Source organism: Symphalangus syndactylus, chromosome 12 (genome assembly GCF_028878055.3).
Source record: "Symphalangus syndactylus isolate Jambi chromosome 12, NHGRI_mSymSyn1-v2.1_pri, whole genome shotgun sequence".
NCBI lineage: Eukaryota > Metazoa > Chordata > Mammalia > Primates > Hylobatidae > Symphalangus > Symphalangus syndactylus.
The window spans coordinates 60,284,238-60,304,410 of NC_072441.2; the positions used below are offsets into that span (position 1 = coordinate 60,284,238).

The 20,173-nt window shown below is 39.1% G+C and overlaps 1 protein-coding gene across 9 annotated transcripts in view; it reads left to right on the forward strand.

Moving 5' to 3' along the window:
- Positions 1-20,173, forward strand: part of NTNG1 (netrin G1) — a 347,869-nt gene that overhangs the window by 247,193 nt on the left and 80,503 nt on the right. For all 9 annotated transcript variants that reach the window (XM_063624384.1, XM_063624386.1, XM_063624388.1 and 6 more), the window contains exon 4: positions 12,316-12,488. In XM_063624384.1, the coding sequence (XP_063480454.1) occupies positions 12,316-12,488 (173 nt within the window). The remainder of the gene's footprint in view (positions 1-12,315; positions 12,489-20,173) is intronic.

Consider the following 20,173-nt stretch of genomic DNA (forward strand, 5'->3'; position numbering starts at 1 on the left):
ATCAAAACCTTACCTGATAGTCTAGCCTGATAGAAGAGGGCTATAGAGTCAGATGGCTCACAGCTCTCTAGCCAGAGCCTGCCTGACCTCTGTGGCTTTGCAAAACCCAGGAGAGCATTAGGTTTGTTCCTGCTCTATTTTTCTTTTCTCACAGTTTCCCCTATAAAAAATTATATTGTTTAATCCAAGGAAGTATATAAGAAATTATCATGGTATAGTTCACATCTAATCGGAAATAAAAACCTAAGTGAAAGAAATATTTCACTTATGTGGTTCTATAAAGAGAAAAAAAGAAAGAGATCTAATATAGAAGTTGGTTACCATAAACCACAGAATGGATGAATATGTGTGAAAATAGCTTGAATACATCAAAAATCTTTATAAGCTCTAGGACTATTTTATTTATCTTCATAGCAGTCCTACATTATAGCTAATAATAATAGTCTTGAGTTACATGGAAGGAAGCTGAGACAGTTGGATGCACCCAGAGGTTAATGAGGGAGCCAGGACTTGAACTTAGCCCCTTTTGTCACCAGAGTTCAAGCTCTTAACACAGTGTTGCCCTATTCTTCTTATAGACTCTGGTTACTTGAACGTTGCTCATTTGTATTTCTGGGGCTGGAAAACCCTAAATTTTCTGTTTCCTCAAAAGGGCATAGAATATAAAAGTTTGCCACACCTGTGCATATATTAAGCATCCAGTTTTGTTAATGCTGTTAATTGCTTATTGGCCTTGGGTTAACTTAGTTTTAATTTAACAAGCCCTTTGCCCAGCAGTCTTTGGACAGATTGGTTTTGTGGAGAACGGTTGCAATCTGGATTGTAATAATTATCTTGTTATGTCTTTTATCCTTCAGCACTCCTTATCTAACCAGATTCCTCATGAGTTTAGCAAATGGTCACGGAGCACCATCATATTCCTGCACCAATCTTGAACAGTTCATTATCTCAAACTTGTAAGCTCCTATTTTCATTTTATAGTCATGGTACTCTAGCCTCCCTTGCAAGCTTGGAAATAGAATAGGGCTACTTTTACTATTATCTAAAAGAACCAGCAGTTCACTGAATCATGTAATCTGATGCTTCACTATACTCAAGTTTAGAGTCTCAAGTACGGTTTAAATGGAACTTTTAGATAATTTTTTTTAATGCCAAGATGTCTAACTCATTTATTGCCTAAAGGTACAAGAAGACTTTCTGGTCCTTGTTCCATCAACTTTTGGGGCAAGCCAATTGCTATATATATATGTAGCAATATATATCTTATGGTTATACATATATATCATATATATATAACCATATATATATGGTTATACATATATATCATATATATATAACCATATATATGGTTATACATATATATCATATATATATAACCATATATATATGGTTATACATATATATGATATATATATAACCATATATATATGGTTATACATATATATCATATATATATAACCATATATATATGGTTATACATATATATCATATATATATAACCATATATATATGGTTATACATATATATGTATACATACATATGTAGCAATATATATCTTATGGTTATATATATATAACCATAAGATCCCATATATATATGTGTATATATATGCTATATACATATATATACTATATATATAGCATATATATATGTAGCAATATATATCTTATGGTTATATACATATAACCATAAGATCCCACTGTCCATGAAGAAATGATCAAAATCTCAGTTTTTAGTCTACATTCCCAGAGGAAATGGTATAGCAGTCGATTTCTCTGTTTATTTGTTTTTTCTTTATAGTCTATACCAGTCAGTTTCCAAAGACAATTTTCTCAAGAACAGTGCTCAAGACAAGGAAATCCCATCAACCAGGAGCCATATTAGGTACTCATTATATTTGTGAAAGAATGAGCTCAAGAACTCTATGGAAACCTGGCCTCTCGGTTTGCAGAGAGGCTGCCTAGAGCCCTAATGCCCCTTCTTTCAGGTATGCTTCTCCTATAATACAGGAATTCATATGCAGATTGGCTGTTGTCCTCTTTGTTGGTCTGTTGACATGTGGCTGCTTTCAAAAAATTATAAGAAGATATCTATTTCACATTAAACTTTGGTCATTGCATATTTTGGAAAAATACATCTTCTAAAAACATTTTGCTTAGCAGTGATAACTACTGTCAAACTCCGGGTTTTTATTAATAAAGAAAGGAATCACAGAATGCTGAACAGATTGGAGTCTTCTCTTTCCTGTGGTATCAGGATCAGGCCAGGCACATTTGACATTTCATGATCTAGGCTTTTGCTGTAATATTGTACTTAATTATACAAGTGATGATAATAATAGCTTATATTTATTAAGTGATTAATATATACCAGGCCCTGTGTTCAGATATCAGTTGTGTGAAGACAGACTCATGTTAACAGTGCCCTAGGGCTGGGATCGTGGCCTCTGCTCCATATACCCACTTTGACACACGTTTCCTAACTACAATGGAAGTGGTCTGAGGGCTGGGATTCAGTCCCCTCACCGCCACGCCACCACTCTCTGGTCTCTGCCATGGTCCATGTGGTCCATGATGGCTCCACACTGTGTTCTTATTCCAGGAAATAAATGAGAAATTGAGGAATGAGTTTCACAGAAGCCATGCCTGCTAATATCCCATCGGTCAGAACATAGTCATATGGCCACACCTAGCTAGAGAAGGTGTTGAGAGGTGTTGTCTTTATACTGGTGACTGTGCACCCAGCTAAAACTGTGCTGTTGTGAGGAAAAAAAAAAAAAGATTACATATCAGTTACCAGTCTTGGCCTTATTGTGTCATATCATTTAATGCTCCTAACAACCCCTTTGGTAGGTATCTTATTATCCTTATTTTACAGAGGAAGTAAATTGAGCTTGAGGAACTTGCCTAAAACTTCCTGCTGCAGCAGGGCTACGTGATTCCAGGGCTGAAACTCTTATCCACTATTTTCTATTCTATTTTGGATAAATGCCATACTTTTAAGAATTTTGTTGTTTTTTAAAAAAATGTACAATTCAGTGGTTTTTAGTATATTCAAAATGTTGTGCAACCATCACCACTATCTAATCCCAGAACATTTTTATCACTCAAAAGGAAAGCCCCTATCCATCAACAGTCACTCCCCATGTGCCCCTCGTGCCCCTCTCCCCGTCTCCTGGCATCCACTAATCTATTTTCTGTCTCTATAGACTTGCCTATTCCGGGCATTTCATATGAAGGAAACCAAATATATATATATATATATTTCTTTTTTTTTTCTTTCTTCCTTTGAGATGGGGTTTCACTCTTGTTGCCCAGGCTGGAGTTCAATGGCATGATCTTGGTTCACTGCAGCCTACACCTCTTGGATTCAAGCAATTCTCCTGTCTCAGCCCTCCGAGTAGCTGGGATTACAGGCGCCCGCCAACATGCCCAGCTAAATTTTTTTTGTATTTTTAGTAGAGATGGGGTTTCACTATGTTGGCCAGGCTGGTCTTGAACTCCTGACCTCAAGTGATCTGCCCGCCTCGGCCTCCCAAAGTGCTGGGATTACAGGAGCAAGCCACCACTCCTGGCAGGAAATCATATATTACGTGGCCTTTTGGTGTTTGACATTTTTCACATAGCACAATGCTTCCAAGGTTAATTCATGCTGTAGCATGTATCAGTACTTCATTCTTTTTTATGGCAGAATAATATTCCATTATATGGATATACTGAATTTTGTTTATCTGTTCATCAGTTGATGGACATTGGGTTGTGTTCCCTTTTTGGCTATTATGAATAATGTTGCTTTTAATATTTGCATATAAGTTTTTATGTGGACATATTTTCAGTTCTCTTGGATAAATACCTAGATGTAAAATTTATGGGTCATATGGTAACTGTGTTTCTGAGGAACTGCCAGACTGTTTTGCAAAATGGCTGTACCACTTTGAAAGTGTAAAAACACATTTTATACTCCCAATAGCAATCTCTGAGGATTCCAATTTCTCCACATCCTTGTAGCATTTCTTATCATCCATCTTTGTTTTATTACAGCCATCCTAGTGTGAATCAGCATCTCATTGTCATTTTGATTTGCATCTCCCTTAATGACAAATGATGTTGAACATATTTTTTCATGTGCTTATTGGCTATTTGTATATCGTCTTCCTAAAATATCTATTCAGATTCTTCACCCATTTTCTAATTGGGTTGTCATTTTATAAATCAGTTGTTAGCATTCCTAATATGTTCTAAACATAAATACCATTTTAAACAGTAAGTGCAACACATTTTGATACAGTTAAATTGTTCAATTATTGTATGAATGCACCAATCAGTAGATTTGACAGAATTTCCAAACAAAATAATCAGTCCAGTTTGTGAGTACAGCTAGAACCTTAGTGCTAGTCCAGTTTGGGCCAAAAATTTTCCAACAGAATTCTGGTGGAAGGGAGAGGGCTTGCATAAGCCTCACCCATATTTTAGTTTTTCTGTTCATCCGAACTCTGACATACTGGTGAGCTCTACAGTGTTTCTCAAACCTTACTGTGCATCTAAGTCATGTGAAGTCTTGTTAATGTTGCAGATTCTGCTTTAGTAAGCCTAGAGGAGGCCTGAGATTTCTAACAAGCCCTCTGGTGATACAGAAGCTGCTGGTCCATGGACCACACATTCATTAGCAACATTAGAGTATTAAGTGTTAACATTGCTGTCTAGAACCTTGAGTCTAATTGTTATATGAACCAGATTGCTTAGTTCTAATCTCAGACAGAGTAATGTCCTAGATCCAGCATTTGGAATTGACTCTTGGCTGCCACTTACCAGCAGTGTGTTTCTTTGAGCAAGTTACTTTACTGCTCTCAGCCACACTTTCCACATCTGAAAATAACAGGTAATTATACCTCCTTCTCAGAGTGATAATGAGGATGAGGTGAAATAATGTACATAAAGCATCTATTACAGTTCCAGGTATATGAAGGGCCTTGGTAATTGTTGGCCGTCTTTTTTCCACTTGCCTTCAATAGTAGAGACTGTCTCCCTCTGACTGTTCAGTGCAAAGGCATCATCATCACTAGAGAGACAACTAAGTGTCCCTACCCTACTTTGTTATATTGTCATGATTAGATACAGAGAGTATTACTCTGTTTATAGTCTGTAGTTATTCTGTGTATCTTTCGTCTTCTCTACTCAACAGATTCTATGTTCTTGGGGATTAGGACTATATGTTGCCTTCTGTTTGAATCCCTATGCGACCTCTCATGGTGCTATCCATAGAATATCCCATTAATTAATGCCCACAGAATGAATCAGACAGCCCAAGTCCATAGTAGTAGAGATAGTAACTATAGAAATAATAATGGAAACTAACATTTGTTAAGAACTTTGTGTCAGATACTATCTTAAGGGCTCACATGCATCATCTAGTTCAAGCCCCACAACCGTCCTTTGAAACCCCTCCATTTCTTGCCCTTGTTTTACAGAAAAGGCAACTGAATTTTAGCTGTACTCAGGAAGAGTGAATGCCCTCTGCAGTTGTAAGAGCAAAGTTCTGGAGGCAGGCTGCCCATGGTCTAAATCCTTGCTCCATTTTGTACCAGCTGGGATTCAGAACACTTTAATATTCAAATGCATGATCATCTGTAATCATTAGTTGCAGGTCTCATGGGATTGTTGTGAACTTGGTATGAAACAATATGTGAAAAATGCAAAAGGCAATTAGCACAATGCCAGGTGCTTAGAATTATTCAGACAATGTTAGCTTTGTTTAGTTGTTGATTTGTTAAGTTACTTATCCCGGCCTTACAGTAAGTAAGTGGCAAAGGAGGGATTTGAACTCAGGCTATTTCAGTGTCCCAGTGTCATAACTCATCAACTCTAAGTTATGTTGCTTCACATCTCCCATTTCAAGTAAGGCGTTAAGGTGGCAAATTCATGTGTCTATGTAAAGAAAGTCAAAAGTCAAGGTGGCTGCAGAGACAGAAAAAGAATGTGAGAGGCACTGTATAATGTATCTCTCTTTTAAGATGCAGATAGCACAAAGCTCCAGTATTTGTGCTAACACATTCTCTAAAAGCATTTGTATAGCTAGTGCCAATCCAATTGAAGAGGTGCAAGCAGAGGATGATCCACGTTTTGGAATGCCTAAAACTTACTTCTTTTGGGGGTGCAGGGACCCCAGGGGCCTCATTAAGGAAAAGCTCTCATTAATAAAAATAAATATCTTACTTGAGTAAATTATACCAAAGCATATTACCATGTGAACATATTGCTAGGGTCCTCCTCAGAGCCTTGAAAGGGCCCTGAAGCTAAACTTCATCCACTTCATGGCGAATCCTCCTATGGCACAAAAGTAACCAAAACTCTGACTGCACAACAGCAAGCCTGGCCTGCATTCCTGTTTTTCTTCACAAAGGGACATTTTTTAAATTTTTTTGTCTCAGTACCTCTATTTGGAACATTAGTAATAGGCTATATGGACCTCTAGCTCACAGGAAATTCTGGCAGATAACAGGCTTCCCAGAATAGATATATTAAGTTATAAAAAAATTAAAAATGAGGCAGACGGTATAGGTTTTTCACACCTACTGGCAGGTGGCACAGAACTAAATGTTGGAGCATTTTTATAAGCAAGATTAAATTGACTCATGACAGCTGGTCACTAAAATACAGGAAGTGCAGATCTGGTTGAAAGCGAGAACACACTGGTGTTCATAAAGTTTGCATCACAGACTAGAGCTCACTCTTTTTTTTTAAGTCTGCCTTAGTGACACCCTTATTTGGCAATGTCTGCCATTTGTCACTTGCACACAAGTAGATCTTCAAGGAACATGCAGGTCAATTAGTTCTATCTGCAATGCCTAGGTATGAGAACTCTGGGTGTAAACAGAATTGGTGAATAGACTTGGCTCTCGAGAACATCAGACATGTGACTGCTAGCAGAGCCTTTTAGGTCTCCACTTGTCCAGTCCTCCCCCTCCTAAAGCGACAGGATAAATAGACGTGGGAGCTGGATGGCCATGGGAATAGATAATGAATCTGTCAGAGACAAGTGGGATGTCACAGAAGTCTGCCCTCTACCCATCATGAGGCCGGAGGTCACAGCACCAGGAATTGACAGCAATCTCCCAGCATTGTGAAATCCTTTTTTTTTTTTTTTTTTTTTCCTGGTTGGAGGAAGAGCCCTCTGGCAAGGGCTCTAAATAACAGGTTTTCGCATCTGATTGGAATGGGGCTGATGAGGATAAACTGAGCTGTGGAAAATGAAAGGGAGTCATCTCCGAACAAAGGCAGTGTCCTGGTGCCTCACCCTCTGCTTGCACTGTTCAGCCCCAGCACAGCAATTGTTACAGTGACTAAGCAAAGACAACCCAAAAGCTTCACCAGATGTGAAGTTACAGTTTTAGCCAACGTTCAAGCAATGCCCTTCCTCCAACTTCAGCTGGACCAGGGTGGCCATCCTTGCATGAGACATTGAAGCTAAAAGAGGCACATTTCAGAATAATTATGCTATGCAAATGCTGCGTTTTTTTCTCTCCCCTGAGCTGTGTTCTTTTCCTAGGTCTTTCAAACATTGTTTAGGCAGCTCTTGTTTTGGGTTTCAGTCATCTGATAAATCTCCTGGAGTTTAAATGAAATTAAACTAGGTTTATGATATCTCACAAATTTCATAGCATCTCCTTTCTCCAATGTAATATAAGTTATGAAAACCAACAATGAGGGCATGTGGCAATTTTCAACACACATCATGGAGTGTTTAATTTAGTACAATGTCTATTAATTTTTCATTAATTAGTCCATTGTCAAATTAGACACAGTAGAACACGCATATGACATTCCTGCTTTCAGGAAGCTTACTTGTTTATTATGATTTGTCTTAATCATCTAAGTTTTCAAGCACTTATTATGTGCCAAGAACCGCAACACACACTAGGAATGTTACAATAAATAAAGCAGACATGACTGCTGCCTCCCAGGAACTTATCCTCTAGTGAGGATGACAGAATAAGCAATTAAAATACAGCCTACAGTCTATAGCAAAGATACTATGGGCTTTATTATGCAACTAGCCTTGCCTTACGTCATAGGAGCACACAGAAAAGGCATCCTGGTGGACCAGAGAAACATTCCAACTAAGGGCAGATATTTTTTGAATACCAGAAAGGAGCCAGCCACTGACATATACAGGTTAATATCTGAAGGGAAGAATTATCCTAATCAAAGAGGTAGGAATAGGAGAGTAGAATGTTGTAGGCAGAAGAAACAGCTTATAAGAGTACCTGAAGGCAAAGTTTGAAGAACTAAGTGTAGAGTTAGGAGTGGTACAAATGAAGCTGGAAAAGGGGCAAGAGATAAATTGCAGAAAGAACTTGCCAGCCATGTTACAGAGCTTGGACTCTATCCTGAAAATAATGGGGAATCTTACAATGGTTCTGTTCCAGAAGTGACCCAAAATATATCTGTGTAAAAAAATATTTTGACTATTGTGTTGAGGTTGGGTAGAGAGGAGCATGCCTGGAGCACAAAATTCTGATTAGAAGTTCTTGTAATAAACCAGATCAAAGATGATGATCACAGCTAAGAAAGTGATTGTTGCTAGAACTGTATGGATTGGAAAGAGAATCAAGGAAGAGTGCATTAGTCCATTTGCGCTGCTATAAAGGAATACCTGAGACTTGGTAATTAATAAAAAAAGAGGCTTATTTTGGCTTACAGTTCTGTAAGCTGTGTACAAGAAGCATGATGCCTGCATCTTGCTCAGTTTCCGGTGAGGGCCTCCGGAAGTTTCCACTCATGGTGGAAGGCAAAGGGGAAGCAGGCATGTCACGTGGCAAAAGCAGGAACAAGAATGGGGGAGGGAGGTGCCACACTTTTTAAACCACCAGATCTTGCAAAAACTCATGGAGTGAGAACTCATTCATTACCACAATGAGGGCACCAAGCCTTCATGAGAGATCTGCCCTCATGACTCTAATACCTCCCATCAGGTCCCTCTCTAGTATTGGAGATCACATTTCAACATGAGATTTGGAGGGGACAAAATATCTAAACCATATCAAAGAGGAATCTCAGGACTTGATGAGAGACTGAGTAACGCCAGATTAGATGTGGTAGGAAAAGGAGAGGGATACGTCATTCTTGCCTAACTGGGTGGAAGACGGTACAATTTACTAAGACAGAAAGCACAGAAGGAAGAACAGGTGAGGCAGGAAGCTGAAGAGTTTAGTTTGGGGACATATTGAGTTAGATTTGTCCAGGAGGCATTTTGATGAATAAATCTGAAGCCTGGGAGAGAGATCTGAGATGGAGATACAGAGCCCAGACTTACCAGCATTTTGATTAGATATTCTTCACGTGGTGTAATGGAGGGAGGGGGTTCTATGGACCCCTGTGGGTAACAGAGAATCTCCGAGTCTCCTAAAATGTTTTCACACTTTGAGCTTCCTTTAAATATATTTATTTGGGGTGGGGGAGATGATGTGAATTTGCTTTAAAAGGTTTGTAATGCAAAGGAAGTTAAGGAGTGCAGACAAAAATTGAAGGGACAACTAGATAAGAGTGCGCAGGGAGAGTGTCCTGGCTGTGCTGGGCCAGAACCCAGAGAACAGCATGTGTAGTCAACAGGCTGAAGAGGTTCCTGAAAATCAGCTTGGGTATCCGGAGGGGAGAGTGTCAGGGGAGAGGGAATGGTCCAGAGTCCCGGCCCCTGAGGAAACAAATAAGGCATGGAAAAGTATCCCTTGGATTTTCAACAAGGAGGTCTTGGGTGATTTGGCAAGGGAGACTGTGGTCATTTGGAAGGACTGAGTGAGTGGGAGATGAGAGAATGGAGGTGGCAAGTATAGGAAACTCAAGAAGGGAGGGGAGAGGACTTAGGAGGTAGCTGGAGAAGATGACCAGACACACAGTAGGTATTTCCTCACCTTAAGATGGGAGAGGCTTGTGCAACGAGTGAGAAAATTTATAAGTACGAAAAGCCTTTAGTAACAACCAATTCAAGCAAACAGACACATTTAAGGAAATCAGAAGAGTAGAGCTCAGGGTATGTACAGTGGTCAGGATGGATTTCAGAGAATGGTTATGAATTCAGTTGAGCCTTGAATGATTAATAAGATTTTGGACAGCTGAGAATGAGCCATTAATTGGAAGATATCTGAGAAAAAAATAAGACTAAACATTCATCTATTCTCCTTTTACCTCCTTTTATTATTCAAAGAATATCTTCTCAGCTAATATAATGTCTTTAGAATGAAAATTGCCTGTAACTCAGAGTGACTACAAGTATGAAAGTATTAACAGTTACAAGATATATAATCCAATTTACAATTACTCCTTGCATTCTTGATCTTCACGCAGGAAACCAGCATATTCTTTGGGATCACATTGTTCAATTTCCTCATTTGGAATTTTTAACACCAGATATGGTGCTAAATCAGTATAAGCTGGTGCTTCTGTCACTTAGGTTTTAAACATACTCTGCATATAGAAACACACCCATAAATAAAGGTGTTAATGTTGGAAGGAGAAAGATCCTTTAATAAGCAACCTAGCACAAGTAATTCCCTGCATATAGGAGATTGTTATAGGACCTAGCTCATAATTAAACATTGCCTATTTAACTGAATTATTTTTATCTTACTTTTTTAAAGAGTATACAAATGTTCATTTTCAAAGGTGACATTTATGTGTCTAAGTTGAACAAGCTTATTATAATTCGTAAGTACACAGAGAACAGATTGTAGCAAGAAGTATTAAACATTGTAATAGACCCCCGAGGAAGCTGTAGCTTGGTCTTCCCAGACAGGTTTGCGTAGATGGTGGTTGCTTTAGGACTACACCTTTTAGTTAAAGGAGAGCCCAACAGCTTTCAGTAATAGTCTTAACCATTCCTTTTTTTCCTTGTCATAAGTATGGGTCAGTGTTCCAAACAGATTACGGATGCACTAAAGAAAAACTTGGTCATTGCTATACAGACATTAGAGAAGCCAACATGGTTGTTCAGGAGTCTAATTTTCCTACCTAAGAAAGAGCATTCTGTTCTTTTTCCCAGTTCATGGCATTTGGCCCAAGAGAAAAATAAAATAAAATACTATAATATTTTTTGGTCTTTATGAAACTTGATTTTCTATATTTTTGGCCTAGTTCCTGGAAGAGGCCATGTTTCTCTCTCTCTCACACACACACACACATACACACACACACACACACACACACACACACACACAGTCTCTCTCTCTCTCTCTCTCTGATTCTGACCTATCTTGGTTCTCTACCCCCACAGCCTGGGTGCCCAGGTTCTCTCCCATGTGTGGACCATCTCTTCCCACATACATTATTCTGACCTCTGGTTGTGGCCATTCTGTCAATGTAGGCTTTACCTTTCCAGAGGATATGGTGTGATACAGTTTATATCCTGCTTCCTCAACAAATATCAAGTTAGCCATTGCAATTTTAAAGTCAAAGACTTCAGGCATTGGGATATATTTTCGTGGAAATTGCATATTCCATTGTTGCCTCTCATATATCTTGGCTTTATTCATAGGCAGCAAAGGCCAGACCTTGGCTAATGACTTCCAAACCCTGCCACATGAAGGGTTTTTTTTTCTCCTTTAGGATTCCAGGCATCTTTTATTAGAGTCATTTGGCCTGTTTCTGAGAGCCCTTTGTGATTCCCCAATTTGCTGTGAGTGGGATGTCTGAGAATTACTGTCTCACCTCCCTTCGGGTCTGTTAGCGGCCTTGGTGGAAAATCTCTTCTGATCTGAGGAAATGTCATTTTAGAGTGCAGAATGAGAACACTTGATTATAATTTCTTGGGTTTCTAAGAATAAGTCTGAATAGCAAATTATTTTAATGGTTATCTTCTTTTTTAAACAAATAAGAATTGTCTCAACGATTTAAAGAAAAAAGATAACATTGTTCTTTAAACTCAAACGAAGCCCAGATGAAATTGTCATAGATTTGTTAATATCACAAAAAGACCTTTTCCTAAATGACAGTATTTTGGAACCTGTTGGGAACCCCTTGATTTTGGAGCACAGTTTTCTTGCGGGAGCTTCAGGCCCCCACTGACTTGACTGCTATTCGGCTTTCTCAACGTGCAGTGTAAGGACAGACTATATCGTAACAACCCTGTCCCCTGCAAACGGCTCTTTTTGGGAAGATTCTGAGGGCTGGGCCTGCAAATCTATCTCTTACTAAATGCCTCTGTGTATCACTAAAGCACTGCATGGTTTGAGAGGCACAACCCTTGGAGACAGATCAGGAAAGCCTCGGTGGTCACCAAGACCAACTTATCTGACAATGAACTCTTTGTCTCTCCTCTGCCCAGGTGCAAGTGTAATCTCCATGCCACTGTGTGTGTGTATGACAACAGCAAATTGACATGCGAATGTGAGCACAACACTACAGGTCCAGACTGTGGGAAATGCAAGAAGAATTATCAGGGCCGACCTTGGAGTCCAGGCTCCTATCTCCCCATCCCCAAAGGCACTGCAAATACCTGTGAGTAACTTTGCTTGGTAACAGCATATTCTGTGCACAATGAGGTGATAGTTCCTCTCAATTTTGCTTACAATTGTGGTTTTATTCCTCTTACCAGTTGTCTCATTCTTCTTTAAAGTGCAGTGAAAGTTTTAGTCCCTATCTTACCTCATGTAGACATCTTTTAGCACTCTGATCATCGGTAAAATTCAGTCATCTAACATTCACATCAAATGCGTTGGGAAATGATACTTGACATTACAGAAGGAATTTTTTTCTAAGTGGATGAGACAGGAGGTGATTTTTTTCCTCCCCCAAATTAATTTCCTATTAAAATATCAAAGGCCTTGAAAACTCTCAATCCTAATTTAATTTTAGCCATAAACAATTTACAGAAATTATTTGAATGTTTACAGCCCCATTTCCCCTAGTGAGTATCCTGAGAGATGCTTTGTCCAGAAAATTTTTTCCCACTACAGTTTTAGCTAGGACCTAACTTTGCCTTGTGAAAAGCTTGGCTGTTTCCAAACTCCAGCAATTGAAACACACCTGCTTTGGATCCTGTGTGTAGAGGCCCCCTTTGGATAAAGAGCATGATTGTAGGCCTGTGGGGACCACATTAAGAAAAAAGATTTTTCTACGCATGTGAAAGAGTGCAAGCATTATCTGCATCTACAGAAACCAGGTGTGTGCCCCCACTGAAATCCCTGATTCCCCATAGGAAAACAGGCTCTGACATGCTCACAGAGAAATGTGATTATTTGCTGAATAATTTGCCCAATTCCATGGATGGACCAATTAACTACCTGCAACAGCCCAAGGTTTGCACTCTTTAAAAAGTAGAGAAAGGGGGAGATTAGAATGTCCCCATTCAGTGAGAACTAATAGAAGCAGCAGGACAGTGAGCCCGAGAGAATCAGAACCTGAGAAGCCGCTGGTTCCCTAGAAGGGTAAGAATGTTATCAGGCACTTCAAAGCAGCAGCTGTGAGAAACCACACCTAAGAACTAATATCATAGCAACCAGGACTTTATCAAGTTAAATGTAAGAGTAATGGACCAAGTAACAAGCCATGAAGTATGGGGGCATGAAATTATGATAACATTTCTATGAAGCAGAAAGAAATCCTTCAAAAGGTTTGAAAAAAATCCCTCTTTGTAAGCGTATTCAGTTGCTCTCAGTGTTAAAAGAAGAAAACTGACTTCTTGCTCCTAAAATTAACACATTAATGCTCTGTTGAGCAGAAACGTGGATGTTTCAAGGTGATTTTATTAATGGAGACTCTGTGGCCTTTCCTCAATTGTTGAGGGCCATAGACTCATGAATTTGGAAGGGATCTTGCAAGGTTATTTGTTGCAATACCCTGTGGCTGGCTACCTCAGAACTCCTATGAACGCGGTTGTCAAATTTAGTTTAAAGCTTTCCTAAAATGAAAATGGCTCAGATTTCCTCTTTAATGTCTGCTCCTTCTTTAGTAGAAAAGGCTGGAAGAGTGTGACATTCACAAACACTTCCTGGCATTCTGGCTTGTCCTCAGGGCAGGTCAACTTGCCAAGGCCACTGGAGAGGCAGCAGGGGAAGGCTGCTGTTGAAGGCCTCAGCTTCTATTCTAACATGACCTTGTTCTTCTACCCATAACTGTACTTTGAAGTTTTTATTTCAAGACATTTTCACTGGAAAGACTTTCTTGTTTCATCCAAGCTTTCGCATTGAAATTGATTTCTTGTTATAATCATCATGGAAATGACTTATACACCCCTAATCCTTTGCATATTAAAGATCACCAAGTCACTTTCTGACCAAAGGAATGAAACTTCTTTCAGTTTTCCTTGTAGGTCCAATTGTCCACCTATCCCATAGTTTTACTGGTTTTCTCTATACTTTTTGGATGTTCTTCCTCACCAATGTTAAAATAGGCAGGTGATGGATGGACCCAGTGTCCAAAGGGGTTCAATTCAATATTCCAATCATCAGTATGGCAGAAATTAGATGAAGGTTTTAGAAACTATCTGCAGATCTGCAGTGGTCCAGTCTTGCAATGGGAATAACCCCTTTGACTAAATCTCTGACACATCAGACTGTGCTTTAAAGCATCTGAGGATGGAAGTAAGCAATTTAGTAGTTTAGTGCACAGACTCCAGGCTGGAATCCCAGTTTCTCCATTTACTAGCTGTGTGACCTTGAAAAAGTAAGCTAACCTCTCCAACACTGTTTCCCATCTCTAATGTGATGATAATAACAGTTATTACCTCCTGTGGATTTTTAGATGGTTGACTAAGCTAACGCATGTAATGTGTTTAGTCTAACACCTGTCACAAAATAAGCATTCAAAAAATAATTTATTTTTAGTTTTTTTCATGAGACAGTCTTGTCCATTGTTGGACAGTTTTAACTGGTATAAAAGTTACTTCTTATCAAACCTTTTTTTTTTTTTCTTTTTAAGTAGTAAAGGAAGTATATTGACCCTGGCTTTATTTCTTCCCCAGGTTAACCATTATTGACTCCAATTCTTTGTTTTTTTCTTTTTTTTTTTTTGAGACAGAGTCTGGCTCTGTCTCCCAGACTGAAGTGCAGTGGCACCATCTCGGCTCACTGCAAACTCCACCTCCCAGATTCAAGCCATTCTCCTGCCTCAGCCTCCTGGGTAGCTGGGACTACAGGCGCCCACCACCACGCCCTGCTAATTTTTTTGTATTTTTAGTAGAGACAGGGTTTCACCATGTTGGCCAGGATGGTCTTGAACTCCTGACCTCGTGATCCGCCCACCTCGGCCTCCCAAAGTGATAGGATTACAGACTTGAGCCACCAGGCCTGGCCGACTCCAATTCTTATGCGCTAAAGTTTTCGTGTCCTTTACCTGGTTGCCTGCTCTGGAAGTCCTCTAATTCATTAGTGTAGTACTTCCAGCCCAGCACAGGACCTTCAGCAGTTTTATGATTCTCAATTTATATTGGCTTTTTCTTACACATATGCATACAGGTACACACACACTCACATGACTCTAGTGGGTACGTTACAAGTCAGTTATCTATGAGGGATACTTAGGATATATCATCACCTAACATAAGAACACAAAAGCTACAACTTCTGTTCCCTCAAAATCAACTTTTTGGGGACCTAGAAATGCCACTCACCCTGGATAATCTCTAGATTTAGCAGAATATCAAGTAGCCAGGATATTTTTCAAATAGGATGATCAGTGTCTGTTCACCTTCACAAGTTTTAACAAAACAACTAGGAGGTCTTAAATTAAATCAGGGAATGACAAGATTTTTCCCCAAGACACTCAGCCCACCACTCAGGGATACCGTAGATGGGACCTTGCTGGGAGTCATTTGGCTTTGGAGGTCCTCTATTCTAGAGCAGTTCAAGACCGCTGTTGTATGAAACATGTAGAGCTAAGCAAAAGTGTGCAGAAGGCCAACATTCTAAAATATAGCCACCCCAGTCTGTGAGACACACCACATTTCCCTATGCTTTTCATGACAATAAACTTGACAGAGGCAGAGTAACTTTTGTGATATTTTTATTCATCATGCTTTTATTCAAGACCCAGTGTGTTTTCTTGGACTTTTAAAGCCATGCACATGTATATCAAAATCTTTTCTTTCTTTTTCTACAAAGCTTATGTTTTATAGAAAAGACATTTTTCTTCTCCTTATTGATCTTCATTCTTTTTTGATAGAATTCTATTTTGGATGTCCTTTGAATTTTATTTCTGTCTTCCAAGTAATAGCAATTCTGTCCAACTTCATGCTTAATTATGATTCTCTTGATTCCCCATTGTCCAGCTCATGAATAAAAGTATTAAATAACTCTTTAAACTCTGATCCCTATGGAATAACACATGTTTTTCTATATATAGATGCTAAAAACTTAATAATCACTATGTAGGAATCATAACTTCAGCAAATATAATATTATACCTTACCTCTCCTTCTCTGGCTATGTTCTATGACCCATAAAATCACTCCATGGCCAGATAAGTCTGAAAAATGCTGTACACTATACTGACTATTCATATTACATTACTATAATAGAAACATTTGAGAAGTCCTACAATAAAGCAACCCATTTTACCCAGTGTTTCCCAAACTCATTTGCTTCATGGACCATTCAATAACTTTCTATAAAACACTCTTATGGGGACATGCTGAGCTAAACAGTTTCTTGTAGCCTAGCCATAGAAATGTTATGGAGATAGACAGAAAACTGAGCTAGTTCAGCTGTATTCAGTCTTTTCCTTTTCTCTTACTCACATGGTCTAATATTCTTCAAAGAAAGAAAATCAAATTGGTCTGACTTTGACATTATTTGTTCATAAATCTAGCTTGAATTGTTACACAATATCTAGGGGTCCTCTGAGTGACGGAAAGTAATTTGATGATTGTTCTATTATTTTTTCTGGTATCAAGTTTGCATTGACCAATTTATATTTTCCCAGGTGTACACATGTATGTGTCTTTATCCAGACATTTCCTAAGTGCTTTATATACATTAGTCCATTCTAAACTCAAAATAGTCTTACAAGGCAAATACTACTATTTTAATTTTAAACACATGGAATATTGTGATTTCAGAGGAAAAAGATCTTGTTTAAGGTTTGCACAGCTAGAAAGGGTTAAAGGGAGGATTTGAATCCAGGTGGGTCTTGACTCTGAGGACTGCACATTGCACTGTATTGCTGATCAAGTTAAATTTGAATGACTTTCTCTGTTCTCCACTGGGATTTAGGCTCCATTTCAATGCCTATTTGAACAAGTCAGTTTTCTCTAAACCTGCCCTCTTCCTTCATCTATGCCTGTTATTTTTCTGCCTTCAAAGATTCCCCTTCTATTAGTCTTTTAAATCTCCATGTTCCCCACCCCACCTGTTCTCAGTCTACAATTTTTTCTTGACATTCTAGCCTATTCTTGTGGTTTTAGATCTTAGTATTATTGATTTAGTAGTAATCAACCAATTCTAACTTCAATCTTTCTAATAAATTCAGAAAAATTTTTCAGCTGTCAGTAAAGATCTCAAAGTCAATATACTAGATACTAAATTCATTTCTTTCCCCTAAAGCATTTTTCTCTTCACTCTATATTGAAATTCTGCTCATTTTTCAAGACTTCTCCTCAATGCCTCATTGAAGCCTACCTAGACTCTCCTATGCAAAATCAATTACTTCCGTCTCTCTCTCAAATATTGATAATGTGTGTAGATTTACAACTGGTCAACTATCTTTAACCGAAATTATTATAATAATGATAGCTACCATTTATTAAATTTACTACAGGCTTTTACACTTCATAAAGTACTTTATGTTCTTTATTGGTTTAAATCCCCACAACAACCCCAGGGGATATGTACTATTATTATCCTCATTTTACAGATAAGGAAATGCAGACACAGAAAGGTTAAGTTGTTCCAAAGTCCCATAGCTAATGTATGACAGAGCAAGATTTAAACTTAGGTCTGTCTCATTATAGGAACTAAAATGTGAAAAATTTAAGAATAGGTCCATGTTTTATTCTTGGTCTTCATCAACGTTTGTGGAATATGTTTTTTTCTTGAGATGTAGTTTTGCTCTTGTTGCCCAGGCTGGAGTGCAATGGCACGATCTTGGCCCACTGCAACCTCTGCCTCACAGGTTCAAGTGATTCTCCCGCCTCAGCCTCCCAAGTAGCTGGGATTACAGGTGCCCACCACCACACCTAGCTAATTTTTTGTGTTTTTAATAGAGACAGGATTTCACCATGTTGGTCAGGCTGCTCTCGAACTCCTGACCTCAGGTGATCCATCTGCCTCAGCTTCCCAAAGTGCTGGGATTACAGGTGTGAGCCACCACTCCCAGCCCATTTGTGGAATTATTTTTGTGAATGGATAAGTAAACCTAACAGCCCTGTGATGTGCACATGGCTACACTGGCTTCCCATTGATCTTCTTGTATCTCCTGGAATATGTGGCCTTCACAGTTCACCAGTTCCAACACAAGCGTCTTCAGTCTCCTACAGGAGAGACCATCTGAGTTCTTGGAGGAACTTTAATGGGAAAAAGTCTTACTGGTGCTCATGGCCAATCGAACCATCTAGATAGCATATCGGATGGCGGGTTTTCACAGGCCTCCCCGAGGGTTATTCACCACCTGGGTGGCTTGACTACCAGCCTTTCAGGCTCAGAACCCTAATTTTGTCAGCGCAGTAAGAGAGATTCTTCCACATATGTGTATGACCAAGCTGTAGGCCCAGTATTGAAAACCAGAATACCAAGTTATTCAGGTACAACCACTGATCTGTGGTCTGTGGTCCCTCATCTGACCACATATGATTTGGAATTCAACATCTTTAGGATTTTACAAAGGTAATACAGTGCACATATATTACAACAATACCCACAGCAGAATATTAGGCAACACCACTTAATCAAACATTTTAATATTTCTACAGCAAACATGATTATTCTCAGCAACTGGGATGAAGTAAGACTACAAATAATACCCTCACACCAGTTCGGTACAGTTTTGCCACCAAGTTAATTCAGATCACAGTAGGTCATATTGCAGGTACATTTTGAAAAAAATTTTAATTTTCATAGTTTTTTTTTTTTAATTTGAGGGCTGAATAATAAAGATCAGGGCCTGAAATAAATGGAAAGACAGTATAGAACGGTGGCTGTGGGCCTGAATTCTGGTACCTGGACTCTGGGCTCAAGTTTCCTTCCCAACAGACTGAGATGACCTTGGGCAAGTTACTCAGCTTCTATGTGTTTCGAGTTTCCTCCATCTGTAAAATCAGCCTGATTATTGACGTCATAGGATGGTCATAAAAATTAAATGAATTAGTACATGTAAGGCATTTAGACAGTGCCAGCCACGTAGTAAGCAGCAGTGCAATTACCTGCTATAGTCATTATATTTTCCCTGAGACCCAGCACATAAGCAGCAAATTCTCCCCTTGGAGACAGCAGCTATGTAGGGACATATATTGTGGCCAACTGCCTGTCTATTCAACCATAGTATGAAATAACTGTCATGGTGTTCAGAATATTCAAGTCCTTATGGCCAGTGTATTCTCTTTCCTGTAATTAAGTCTATGTGCAGAGCCAGATAATAATCAGGAGGCTGCTTGGTGAGCATGGGATCAGGAAATTTAAATGACTTGAATGTTAATAACATCAGGCTGAAACATCCTGACCCATCCATCCTGCCTCAGGGTCAGCCCTCTACATGCCAACAGGACACTGAAGGTCTGAAAGTTTGTAGGTTACCACTCCCGCTCTTGAGACCATGCTAGGACGGTACTGTCACCATATGTGTCAGGATGCTCCTTTTATGAGGCTTCCACCTTCTGATTAGCTAGTTCTTCCACTCTTCAGATACGCTAACATAGTAAGTCAGGTTAATGTCACCTCTGTTGAGTCTGCCACACACACTCAGGCCCCAAGCTCTGCTACTGCTGTAAGATGACTGTAGCCATTTCTGCTTGGATCATTTATATGATCATTTCACAGCATACTCCTTTGAAGGTGATCTTATTTCCCTCACTTTCAAGTTCCTGGGAGACAACTCACTGCATCTCCTATCAAGAGCAGTTTATACTAGGGGCCAGGACTGGAAGAACATTGGAAGTAATTCCTCTGGAATACAAATGAATCTGCAGAATGTTTTCTTACTCATTATCTGCCTTTTCTTCAACCTGATGAAGTTTTTTTGGAGTTAGAGTTCCT